At 35.4% G+C, this 13,409-nt stretch overlaps 1 protein-coding gene across 15 annotated transcripts in view; it reads left to right on the top strand.

Annotated features, from left to right (window-relative positions):
- Adam22 (ADAM metallopeptidase domain 22) overlaps positions 1-13,409 on the top strand; it is a 212,192-nt gene that overhangs the window by 154,253 nt on the left and 44,530 nt on the right. For all 15 annotated transcript variants that reach the window (XM_047562721.1, XM_047562717.1, XM_047562714.1 and 12 more), the window contains exons 15-20: positions 2,889-2,988; positions 4,513-4,584; positions 4,805-4,897; positions 8,718-8,798; positions 11,642-11,692; positions 11,932-11,995. In XM_047562721.1, the coding sequence (XP_047418677.1) occupies positions 2,889-2,988; positions 4,513-4,584; positions 4,805-4,897; positions 8,718-8,798; positions 11,642-11,692; positions 11,932-11,995 (461 nt within the window). The remainder of the gene's footprint in view (positions 1-2,888; positions 2,989-4,512; positions 4,585-4,804; positions 4,898-8,717; positions 8,799-11,641; positions 11,693-11,931; positions 11,996-13,409) is intronic.

Raw genomic sequence — 13,409 nt, 5'->3', positions numbered from 1 at the left:
TCATTTCCATGATTCTTAATGCTTAATACCATATGCATCGTTTCTATCCAAGTTTCTTTTTTCTCCTTACTCTTTATTACTTTTTTTTCTCATATGCATTTAAAAGAAAAACAATTAGGAACTTGAGGAAAAGTTGCAAGATGAATAACAAAGATCCTTTTGAATGAATATTATGTGTCTAGCTAATAGCTGTAACTTACCAACTTTGCCTATCACGTAGGATAAATTGTATTCAAAAGGTAATAAAATTGATAGTTAAAAAATAAAACACCAAAGAAATTAAAGGGATACGAATAGGAAAAGAAGAACTCAAACTATCCCTATTTGCTGATGATATGATTGTATACTTAGAGGAACCAGAAATTCCACCAGAAAACTTTTAGATCTCATAAGTGAATTCAGTAAAGTAACGGGATATAAGATCAATGCACATAAATCTAAGGCATTTTTATACATAAGTGATGAATCTTCAGAAAGAGAAATTAGGAAAACTACCCCATTCACAATAGCATCGAAAAAAATAAAATACTTGGGAATCAATCTCACAAAAGAGGTGAAAGACCTCTACAATGAGAACTACAGAACACTAAAGAAAGAAATTCAAGAAAACCTTAGAAGATGGAAAGATCTCCCATGTTCTTGGATAGGAAGAATTAATATTGTCAAAATGGCCATACTACCAAAAGTGCTATACAGATTCAATGCAATTCCAATTAAAATCCCAATGATGTACCTTACAGAAATAGAGCAAGCAATTATGAAATTCATCTGGAAGAATAAAAAACCCAGAATAGCTAAAGCAATCCTTGGCAGAAAGAGTGAAGCAGAGGGTATCGCAATACCAGATCTTCAACTCTACTACAAAGCAATAGTAACAAAAACGGCATGGTATTGGTACCAAAATAGAAAGGTGGATCAATGGTACAGAATAGAGGATACGGACACAAACCCAAATAAATACAATTTTCTCATACTAGACAAAGGGGCCAAAAATATGCAATGGAGAAAAGATAGCCTCTTCAACAAATGGTGCTGGGAGAATTGGAAATCCATATGCAACAGAATGAAACTAAACCCATATCTCTCACCATGCACGAAACTAAACTCAAAATGGATTAAGGATCTCGGAATCAGACCAGAGACCTTGCATCTTATAGAAGAAAATGTAGGTCCAGAGCTTCAACATGTCGGCTTAGGACCAGACTTCCTCAACAGGACTCCCATAGCACAAGAAATAAAAGCAAGAATTAATAATTGGGATAGATTCAAACTAAAAAGTTTTCTCTCAGCAGAGGAAACTATCAGCAATGCAAAGAAAGAGCCTACAGAGTGGGAGAAAATCTTTGCCAATCATACTTCAGATAGAGCACTAATCTCCAGAATCTATAAAGAACTCAAAAAACTCTACACCAAGAATGCAAATAATCCAATCGACAAATGGGCTAAGGAAATGAATAGACACTTCACAGAAGAAGATGTACAAGCAATCAACAAACATATGGAAAAATGTTCAACATCTCTAGTAATAAGAGAAATGCAAATCAAAACCACCCTAAGATTCCATCTCACCCCAATTAGAATGGCGATTATCAAGAATACAAGCAACAACAGGTGTTGGCGAGGATGTGGGGAGAAAGGTACACTCATACATTGCTGGTGGGGCTCCAAATTAGTGCAGCCACTCTGGAAAGCAGTGTGGAGACTCCTTAGAAACCTTGGAATGGAACCACCATTTGACCCAGCTATCCCACTCCTTGGCCTATACCCAAAGGACTTAAAATCAGCATATTACAGAGATACAGCCACATCAATGTTCATAGCTGCTCAGTTCACAATAGCCAGATTGTGGAACCAACCTAGATGTCCTTCAATTGACGAATGGATAAAGAAAATGTGGTATTTATATATACAATGGAATATTACTCAGCCATAAAGAATGATAAAATTATGGCATTTGCAGGCAAATGGATGAAACTGGAGAATATCATGCTAAGTGAGATAAGCCAATCTCAAAAAACCAAAGGATGAATGATATCGCTAATAAGTGGATTATGACACATAATGGGGGGTGGGAGGGGTTAGTGTTAGGCTTAGGGAGGGTGGCAAGAATGGAGGAAGGAAGGACTGTATAGAGGGAAAAGAGGGGTGGGAGGGGTGGGGGGGAAGGGAAAAAATAACAATGAATCAAAAAAAATAAATAAATAAAAAATAAAACAGACCTAAAATGTACTCCTGGATAGTCCCTTTAATTATAAATTTCCAATCTGTGCCCTCTTACCCTCAATCACCTTAGGGTACATTTCCCATGACAAGAATACCCTCCTATATAACTACAGCATAGCCAGTAAAATCATCTGAGTCATCTGAGTCTTAGCTCTCAGACTGGCCTGTATGTCATTAATGTCTTTTACAGTAAAAGGTTCAGAATAGGCATTACATTTACTTTTAGGTCTTTTTGACCTCCTTCAGTCAGCAGTGGTTCCTCAGTCTTTGACTTTCATGACCTAACACATTTATAGGTTATAGGTCAATTATTTTGTAGAGTTCTCTGTTGTTTGGGTCTGGCCCAGATTTAATATTTAGAACTCATTATGAAATAATTGTTTTCTAACTCTTTTATTTAAGCTGTAGGTGATACTATGTGTGTGTTTCATTTGATTGCATATGCAAGTAATGAATCATTATTACCATAGTCACCATTAGTGACCTAAATTAGTAGAATTTAGAAATCTACTGATTGAATAAAATTCTTACAGGTTGAATATGAATGTTGTACCTGAGTGGAATTTATTCTTTCATCTTAAAAAAATAATGTAAAATTTTAATAATGTTCAATTTTAAGACTAATAAACAAGGGATCCAGGTATTGATTTTCTTCTCTCCCACAGTTATTATCTTCCTAAAAAGTTCACCCAGTGTAACATTGAAGAGTATCATGACTTCCTGAACAGCGGAGGTGGCGCCTGTCTGTTCAACAAGCCTTCCAAGGTAATAATTGTGAGCGGAGATGTTAATTATTAATCTGTCTACAGGGTCATACACACCATTGTTTAGCCTTTAGGTCTATAAAAGAGAACTTTTCACTTTGGCCTATATGTACATATTCTAGATATGCTAAATGTCTGTCTACATATTCAAAATCAGCTTTAATATTAGGCATTTGGAGCTATTCTAATGGTAATAGCAGAAATGAATGAATTTTTTTGTTTTCTTTATCTTGTTTTGGTTTTTTATTCTATTTAATTATGCGTGTGTGTGTGTGTGTGTGTGTGTGTGTGTTGATGGTTGCGTGTACACTTCCATTCTATAATCTGAACACCTCAAAGACCTTTTCTTTTTTGTGGTTTGGGATTGAATCCAGGGGCATTGTACCACTGAGCTACATTCCCAGCCCTTCTTATTTTTTATTTTGTTTTCTTTTTTTGGATTTTTTTTTCAGTACTGAGGATTGAACCCACAGCATTGTATATGCTAGGAAAACACTTTACACTTTACCCAAACCCTTTTATTTTTTATTTTGAGAAAGAGTCTCACTTAGTTGCTAAGGCTGGTCTTGAACTTGTGATCCTCTTGCCTCAGTGTCCTGACTTGCGGGGATTACAGGCATGTGCCCCAATACCTAACACCTTTAATTAACTTTTGAATGAATATTATGACAGCTAATAGCTGTCACTTATCAACTTTGCCTATCACATAGGATAAATTGTATTCAAAAGGTAATAAAATTGATAGAGAGTTAAGAAATAAAACAGACCTAAAATATAAAATATAGTCCAAAAATTGCTTTAACATCTGGGGCAAATTATTATTGCTGTTCTCTGCAAAGCTATGTTAATAGTAGGAACTGTATTTTATATTGAATAGTTCAGTGGGTATATTAACTTTTGGGATACTTTTCTTGTTTATGAAATAACTTGGAGAAGAAGATGGATCCTCAGAACACTTTTGGACAGCTGATTAATTAGATGAACAGTTAATATTATTATTCCTGTTTAAAATAGTAAAGTTTCTGAGATGTTAAGTAGTTGGACCAAGATTTTATTTCATTTTATTTTGGTCCTGGGGATTGAACCCAGGGCCTCATACATGCCAGGCATGTGGGCTACCACTGAGCTATACTCCAGCCATGTGCTAAGATTTTAATACAGATGTTGTGACTCCAAATTCCTTGCTTCCTCACTGAAATGGAATTTCAGGGATCCATCAGGCTTAGTTCTAGTCAATGACTAGATCATCTTTTAGTTTAATGACTTTCTCCAGATTGTACTTGGTATGTATGTTATATATGTAAATATTTATAAAGTATATACACATATTAAATATGAAATGGAGTCAGGAGACACTTTTAAACTTACAAGTTGTAAAAATCATGCTTTCTAGTTTAGTTAAATAAATATATATTTGGGATGACTGGCAGGTATGCAGAGGTGTGGGTGTAGTGCTCAGGTCTCTTAAAGTCCTTGCTGTTGACTTTTCTATGTTTTAGTTCCCTTTTTGGTTTTCCTTCCACAGCTTCTCGACCCTCCTGAGTGTGGCAATGGCTTCATTGAAACTGGAGAAGAGTGTGACTGTGGGACCCCTACAGTAAGTCTCTGGTGGTTTTGAAGATGGTTTACATGTGACTCGGGTCCACACACGTTGAGACATAACAGAACAAGTGTTATGCCTAGAAATTTTATAGAATTTGTGGATAAAAGATTATGGTTGTGAGTTTTTACATTTATTTTAGGAGATATTCTGCTACTTTTTAGAAAACTATGACTTTTTTTTTTTTTGATGTTTTGCAAATGTTTATATTCCTTAGGAATGTGTCCTTGAAGGAGCAGAGTGTTGTAAGAAATGCACCTTGACTCAGGACTCTCAATGCAGTGATGGTCTCTGTTGTAAAAAGTGCAAGGTAATAAATGCTGCTTAATGATGAATGGACAGAAGGAAGGACCCATATGATTAAGTTGCTAAGGCTGGGTAAATCTCACCTACAAATAACAGTATCTCACACATAGTAAATGATGAAATGCCAGATGCTTACAGGATCCTCATAAAATCTCGTGAGGAGTAGTTAACATTTTCCCCTTCTAATCGTAGTTTTCCCAAGGTCTGACATGTAAGTCAGGGAGCTTGCTGAACCCTGTTCATTCTGAGGCTGTCCCCTCCATAGCCTCCCTGAGGAGCAGGCACGGTAAATGAAACTAGGTGTTACTGTCTTTGAATATGTCTACATTTCTTTGGAAAGTCAAGTAGGGATTTAATAGATCTTCCATTTCTTCTCCAACAATTTTGTGTATCTCCCCTCCTCCTCCTCCTTTTCTTCTTCCTTCTCTTCTTTTTCTTTTTCTTCTTCTCCCTCTTCTTCTCCCTCTTCTTCTTCCTCTTCCTCCTCCTCCTTTTTTAGTGGGGTGTGCACTAGGGATTGAGCCCAGTGGTGCTCTAACACTGAGCCACACCCTTTCTGTTTTTTATTTTTTAAGACAGGATCTCCCTAAGTTACCCAAGCTGTCCTTTAACTCATGATCCTCCCGCCTCATCCTCCAGATACCTGGGATTATAGACATGCGTCACCGCGCCCAGCTATATCTCTTGTGTTAGCTGTTGAAGGAGTGAAAGGAATACTTCAGACATGATAGTACCTTAAATATTTTATTGTACATGGAAATTGAGAATGCATCTTTACACGCTTTATCTGATTTCATCTTCCCAATACCATCCTCATCCCTATCTCTAATTATTTAATCCTTATAATCAAGACCCATAATTTGGGGTTCACTTTTCCCAAAGAAATGAAATACTTTTTTCTCATCTCATATTATATGTGATATAATATTCTACATTATTTCTGAGGTTTAATACCTGTTTCCAATTTGGACAGTTTTTGGAGCAGAGCACTTACACCATTGTTGTTATAGGTTCCCTATAAATATTTGTTGAACAAATGAATAAATATGCACAGCATTCTCTTTGTGATTATTTACTGATTGAATATCTTTAATGAGTTAAAGGATGGTGAGATATAAAGCTCTCAAAGTAAGTCTCTGCTGTGTGCCAGAGATTGTACTAAGTTCTTTTAATTTATATCACCTTACATCTGGATTTCTCTCTCTGGCACCATTGATATCCTTGGCTGGATAAATCTTTGTTTTGAGGGTGTGTCTTGTGCATTGCAAGATGTTTAACAGCATCCCAAGGTTCTACCCATTAGTTGCGAGAAGCAATCTTCCCAGGCGTGACAACTAAGAAAGTCTCCAGACATTACCAAATGTCCCCGTGGGGGCAAAATCACCTCTGGTTGAGACTGCTGTCTTAGATAATGCCCACAAGCACACTTTTGGGATACGCATTATTATCCTGATTTTTACAATTGAATGATCCAAGTTCCAAGAAGTTAGTCACGTTCACGGGCTCACTCAGCTAGTAGGGAAGGGATGTTCAGTCACATCCAGATCTGCTGGCAGCAGTTCCTGTTGTTTCCACTGCACTGCTGTGTCTTCTGGCAGCTTTTTAAGACAAGTATGGTACTGGCAGAGATCTCTGAAAGCAATCTCTAAAAAGGGAAGACTAAACCAAATGTGAAACAGACATTCTTTCATTTTGGCAACCACAACTGCTTGCTCTATCAGCTCTTCCAACTGCAATGACAAGGGATCCCGAATCACTTATTTTAATCCTTGATGTTTAATGTTTGCCCATCTGTCAAATAAGTGTAATTATACCTTTTATTTTGCTTTCACATACAGTATTAGACTCTTTGTGATATGATCATTACAAGGAACAAGTAGAGAAAATAAAATACCTAAAATATAATGACACAATTAATTACTGTCCTACAATATAATGTACTAGTCAAATGAAATCTTTTTTGCCACTTTCTCTACCTCAGAACCCCCTTCACCCTGCCCTGGCAAACCAGAGGTAGGATAGTGAATGGAGGAAGGGGAAATAGAGAATTAAGATGAGAAGTTGTATGTATCTTTATTTTTTCTACATCTATATATATGTGTGTGTGTGTATATATATATATATATATATATATATATATATATATATATATATATATATAATAATGTATAAGCCAAGGGTTGGCAAACATTTTCTATAAAGGGCTATACAATAAATAGATTTTCATAAAGCATCATAATTACTCAGCTCTGCCTTTGAAAGCAGTCATTGGAAATGCAGAAACAATATGTGTGGCTGTGTTCCAGTAAAACTTATTTGTAAGGATAGATAGTCAGCCAGTTTGGCCCTCAGGCCATAATTTGTGGACCTCTAAAGTAAGATATTTCTTGCTTACTTGGTTATTATTTCCCTTCTCCCTTTGTAAGCTCCAATACAGCATGGATTCTGGCTGATTTATTTACTGCTGTGTCCCAGCACTTAGAGCAAATCTTCCTTTACTCTGCTTTCTTTCCAAAGTTTCTTGGAAATTCTTGAATGTTTATACTCTCATCTAAACTGTACCTCGAAATCTGCTCATATTTCTGCTTTATATTCTAATTGGCTTGCCCCAATTTTAAGGAAGAAGAGAATCATACATGTAAAATTAAATTATTTTGCTTATTTCCTTGTTTTTATGGCCCACTTACACCCACTGAAATGCAGGTTCTTCCTGAGCAGAGTTCTTGTGTTTTGTTTTCTTTCTACTGAGTCTCCAGTGACGAGAACAGTGCCTGGCACATCCTTAGTGTTTAGTAAATCTTTGTTGAATGAAAACAAATTTTGTTTGACTCATCTAAAAATATCTTTTGAAATCCTGATTGGAGAAGGTGGGTTGCGCATGCTGTTGGAGCAGAGGAGACTCAAGTACCTGGAGGGTTCTGAATGGGGGAAGGAGGCGTGGCTTGCACAGAAGTCAGGGAAACCTGATAATGTGTATGTCTGTGTGAGCAAAGACAAAAGCACAGAAGGATCTAGCCCCAAATGTCAGTGTTTTAGAGAAGGAGAAGAGAGGCATTGTAGAGGGAAGGAAAGTATAGCTTTATATGTCTCTGCTTGGTTTTGTTACCATGAGTGTTCCTGCACTTTGTAAATCCAACAGGGTTAAACATTTATTGGCTCAAATCCATACTTAAAAGAAGTATTTCCAGTGATTGAAAACAAACAGATGAAACCAACCAACCAACAAAACCCAGAACTCCAGACTCCCATCCATAGGCACAATTAGTAGGAATATTAGGAAAGAGTAAATGACCAAGATTTAAATCTGTGTACAGTGAGGCACTGGAGAAGAAGGGAAGAGAAAGTTTGGGAGGATAGCCTTTGCCAGAAAATCGAACTTTTGTGATTCAGCCCCAAATGTAGCTTTTCCAATCTTGGCGGATAAGAGAGACTGCAAAAGAAGAAAAAAAAAGTTTTGTGATAAAGGTGTGAATAAGAATGATGGGTAAAACCTAAAAGCTCCTTGGCAAGAAGGACTATAAGAGCTTGGACTAGCTGAACATTCTTGTGGAGACATACCATCAAGCCCTGTCCTATTTTAGCACTTTAGCAAGATATTATGAAACGTATGTGTGATGAATATGGAAGTTACTTCAGATACAAGAAACTGTTGCTTAAAACTATTAAAATAGCATTTTGTTCAATAACTGCAGTTTTCACACACTATCACTTTAAAATAGCTAAAGGTATTCCTATCCAAACATTTCTCATTTTGCTTTTTTAAGATGATACCATGAGAGCTTTTGTGCCTTCTAGTCTTACACATCGATTTTTGTTCATTTTAGTTTCAGCCCATGGGGACTGTGTGCCGAGAAGCAGTGAACGATTGTGATATTTCTGAAACATGCTCAGGAAATTCAAGCCAGGTAATCTGCAAACCATCGTGGAAAAAGGAGCGGTATCTTTAGTGCACTTGGCCCTTAGGAGAAATGTACACAGACAAAATGCTCATGTGTCTTTCACATAACCTGTCACTTTCTTTTTGGTATTTTAGAAATTTTAGTTTTAGTAATTAAAACTTGAGTAGATGTTCAACATGATTTTGTCTTAATGTTAAACTCACCTAAGATTTTATGCATACCTTAAGTATTTTGTTTTTATACTAAGTATGGGATAAATGACATTTTCTTTTTATCTATCTAGTAAAGAAAAACAAAAGACCTCTCTTTAACTATCTGAAACAAGAGCCAGCTGACCCAGAGTGACTATAGAGCACTATCTTCTGAGAGGGGACCCTTTTCTCTTTCTTGCCTCTTAAGTATCTGAGATAGTTACATCACCTCCCATATTAATAGTTGTTCTTCAATTTAATAATGTTTATTTGTAGATAGACATGTTGGTGGAATTGCGATCTGTGATTCAGTTTCACAGATTTAAAAATGATCAGTTCACACTTCTTACAATAGTGCTGAACTATAAAAATGACCATGTAGTTTGAAACTGTGCAACAGTCTTAATGATCTATGAAAAATATAGTTATTCTGTGATCTTTAAAAAAAATGCTGTCAAACAAAAACTCTCTTACTGATAGTTTTAAATGAACAGGGAGATGAAAAATATTAACTGGTATTTATATAGCACACTATAAATTAAGACAAACATTGAGAAAGTATTGTATTTCTTTGTTCCAAACTCTTGAGGTATAGGTTGAACTGTGCTTGCTGGCTGCTTCTTGTGAACTTTACAATACTGAGTGAGCATTGTTCTGTGCCTTGCCATACTCCTTTCTAAGTTTGAATCTGCTTTTAATGTCTTATCCTCTGTGCTTTCAACGTCATGAAGTATCTCTGAGGGATGTGAAGCCATGCGTATGGAGTGTCTTGTCAGTGTCATTTCCTCTGCCCCATCTTCACCTGTTATGTTGTGCCCATTTCATTTGTGCCAGTGAGTTCCTTCACTAGTTCCTCAGGCTATCTATCTAGAATCTCCTGAGCAGAAGTCTCACCCTCCCCACAGTCAGGTTTTTTTTTTTTTTTTTCCTGTAATTCTGTTTGAATTAAATTTAAATTTTACTTCTAATGTCATTACTTTCATTTCTTGACTGCATTTTCATCTTTGTTGGCCAATTCCTCTTTTGATTACCCATTTTTGTAAATGTCACATGATATTACTAGAAGATAGAGACAACACAGCTACATACATTGCTGTCTGTGAGTTGAACAAGCAGATGGTTGGTGAAAATCACTGACAGACTTTAAAAGAAGGGAAAAGATGGGTCACAAATCATAATGGACATCTGTTACTTGCCTAGAGACCAGCTGACTGAGAGCTAATAGCAAAGTTTGTGCTTTATGTAGTTACTCACATTAATATACTCTGATAACTGAAATTGACACCATGTTGTGTGGGAGATTGATTGGGGGCCAGAACCAGAGACACTGAAATTCATGTATAGTTGAGTCAGGACTGCCCATATTTACTTTTTCTCCAGATAAAAATGTATCAATAGTTGTATACTTACATTAACCATTAAAAATTATTTATTTTAAAGGAATAATACAAAGAGATTAAAGATTTGTTTGTAAAAGTATTGTTCCATTCTTTCTAATCAGCAGGGTTTTCTAAGTTAACACCTAATGATGGAGAGGACTCAATGAATAATTAATTACCTCCTTGGCTCCTAGACAAAAAAGTATATTAGAGCATTTCAATTAAATAAACAGAAATTTTAAAAGAATCAAAAGTTTAAAAATGATGTCTGTACAAAGATACTCATTAGCATTAGTTTTAACTGTCTAAATTATTTGGAGATAACTATAAGTGATCATTGTACATTAGTTTAACAGAATACATTATATTCATTAAAGATGGTACCTATAAAAAAGTTCACTATGACATGAGGAAATTTGTATGACAAAAATAAAGCAAAGAAGCAAATAAAAAATATTATCTATAACTTTGACCATGCTTATGCTTAAAATCAGTTTTTGTAGAAAAAGGTAGAAATAAATTGTAGTCGAATATAAAAAATAGCCCTTTGAAGTGGTGGAATGTTATGCACTTCTCTCTTTTTTCTCCTTTTTTCACATTTCTCAATTTTTCCCGAATGACTATGTAATTACACATTTTTCTATCATTATAGAAATACATTTTAAAATTACTATCTGTTTATAATCTGACAAAAATGCTCTATAATTTTCTACAGTTGGTTCAAGGTGATATAGTGGATTAATTTTAAGATAATTTAATATTATTTTATTAATTTAAATATTAAATATAATATTTAAGACATGTCTTTTCTAACATTAATTCTAGAAGCAGACTTGTAGTTGGAAGTCATTGCCTGGCCTGAGGAGTCTGCATTGTTTCTCATGGCAGAAGAGAGGAAATGAGTTTTTGCCCTGTCTATGTGGGCATGCTCTTTGCTTTGTGCTCTTTCTTTTCTTGCTTTGACAAATAATGATCTGTATGAAACAGACGCTCTTAAATGTGTCATTCACTGAGCCTCTTTCAATCAGTTCTTTCCATTTGCTTCTGTGTAATCAACTACATTTTCCCGTTATAGATTCCCATTTTTAGGAGAAAGAGTACCTACTGATGGTTGTATTTCTTCTTATATTCTCTTATTCTTCTGTTTTTATATATAGATGGTTTCAAGGGACAAAACATATTATCAGATGTGATTTTTTAAAAATGCAAACACTGAAGTGATTAGCTCAGCCTGATATTTTGCTCTGATTTTGGTTCATAGTTTGTTCTCTTTTCCTAGTGTGCCCCTAATATTCATAAAATGGATGGATATTCATGTGATGGTACTCAGGTAGGTCATTTTCACTTTTATCTAAATTTTTTAGGTGGCACCAACATGAAAGAAATACTGAGATCTTGTCAAAAGAGGAAGATCAGTTTAAAAGTTTCATAATCAATTCTGAAGATAAAAGGGCTTTATAATATCTATCTGCTGTTTTCCCCAGTCCTATTTCCTTTTTCAGTTTTCTCTCAGTTTTCTGACATAAGCAGACATTGCATTGCTAATGGGTATTTGCTTTTCCATTTTAGGGAATTTGCTTTGGAGGAAGATGTAAAACCAGGGATAGACAATGCAAATATATCTGGGGACAAAGTAAGTAAACAGCATGGCTTGATAATTATTTTAAAAATATTTTATTGATGCATAATAATTATAAGTCAAGCATTTTTAAAGTAGGATATCAAGAAGACTTCATAGGGACATGGGTTGGGAGCAAATTTTTTTACTTTATGACTCGGGGATAGTCAAAACTATGGCAGGTGTTAATGTGGGCACTTTTCTGGAAATTAGAGAAAGACACCTACTTTGAGAAGACATGACTGCACACTTCCTGACTAGCTGGCAGTGCCTGTGGACGAGACAGAAGGTGCCTTTGCTGCCAGGCAGAGGAAGTGCATGCCAGGGCGCACAGCTTGGAGAATAGAACCGACCTTGATTTCAGCTCCTCAGTGGAGTGCCCATAAGCAAAACTTGTATAACCATATGGGTTGGCCATGGATTCTGGATAGGCCATCCTTGACTCAGAACCTTGGGGAAGTGCACCCATTGTCGTATTTCCTCTTGCATTTTCTTGTTTGTCTGCTTTTACATATAGTTGGTTTCATGGGACCAGGTGTATTATAAGATGTGATTTTTAAAATGAAAGCATTGAACATTTTGGCTAGAGTTGCTTCTTCGTTCTCAATTCTCTTTCTTAAGCTCTAGCTGGCTTTCCTAGTTATAGGTGACCTTCAGCTGAGATTGTTCTTATGTATTAGAAAGAAACATTAATCTCCTCAACATTTGTCGGTTCCAGAGGAAAATATATAACATTTATATTTGTCATATTATTTAAGTTATATTATATTTACATTTATATTTAAATGTTGTACATATTTTTTTTTCTAAAAGTATTACTGGCCTGTACTTTTAGAAGCAATTTTTGTTCTAAATTCTTTCAGAAGGCAATTTGCATTAGAAAAAAACTGTAAAAATAATGAGTTGTAATAGGTAGTAGCTATAGTTCTTTTAGGAGGGGAAGTGTACGCTCTTTCGAGTTACTAAAAGCATTGAGATGGGAAGAAATTTAGTCATGCAAGTTTACACTTCAAAGAAATATACTTTGTTTCCTTCATTTGAGCAAAAATAGTAGTTGACAGTAAGAAGTAGGAAAAGAAATTACCTATGTAATTATTTGTTGTTCAATATAGAAAGTTGAGTATCCCTTATCTGAAATTTTTGTTACCAGAAGTGTTTCAGATTTCAGATTTTTTCTGCTTTAGTAATATTTGCATATAGATAGTGAGATATCTAGGGGATGAGACCCAAGTCTAAACACAAATTTCATTTATGTTTCATATGCACCTTCTGCATATAACCCAAAGGTAGTTTTATGTACTATGTGCCTGTGTAGTATTATATAGTGTTTATATAACACATGCCTGTGTTTTGACTGTGACGTGTGACATGAGATCAGGTGTGAACTTTTCCACTTGTGGTGTCAAGTTGGCACTCAGAAAATTTCAGA

The sequence above is a fragment of the Sciurus carolinensis genome, chromosome 8 (genome assembly GCF_902686445.1).
Source record: "Sciurus carolinensis chromosome 8, mSciCar1.2, whole genome shotgun sequence".
NCBI lineage: Eukaryota > Metazoa > Chordata > Mammalia > Rodentia > Sciuridae > Sciurus > Sciurus carolinensis.
The sequence above is the reverse complement of the archived record's forward strand: the minus strand, read 5'-3'. Positions and strand labels throughout refer to the sequence as shown.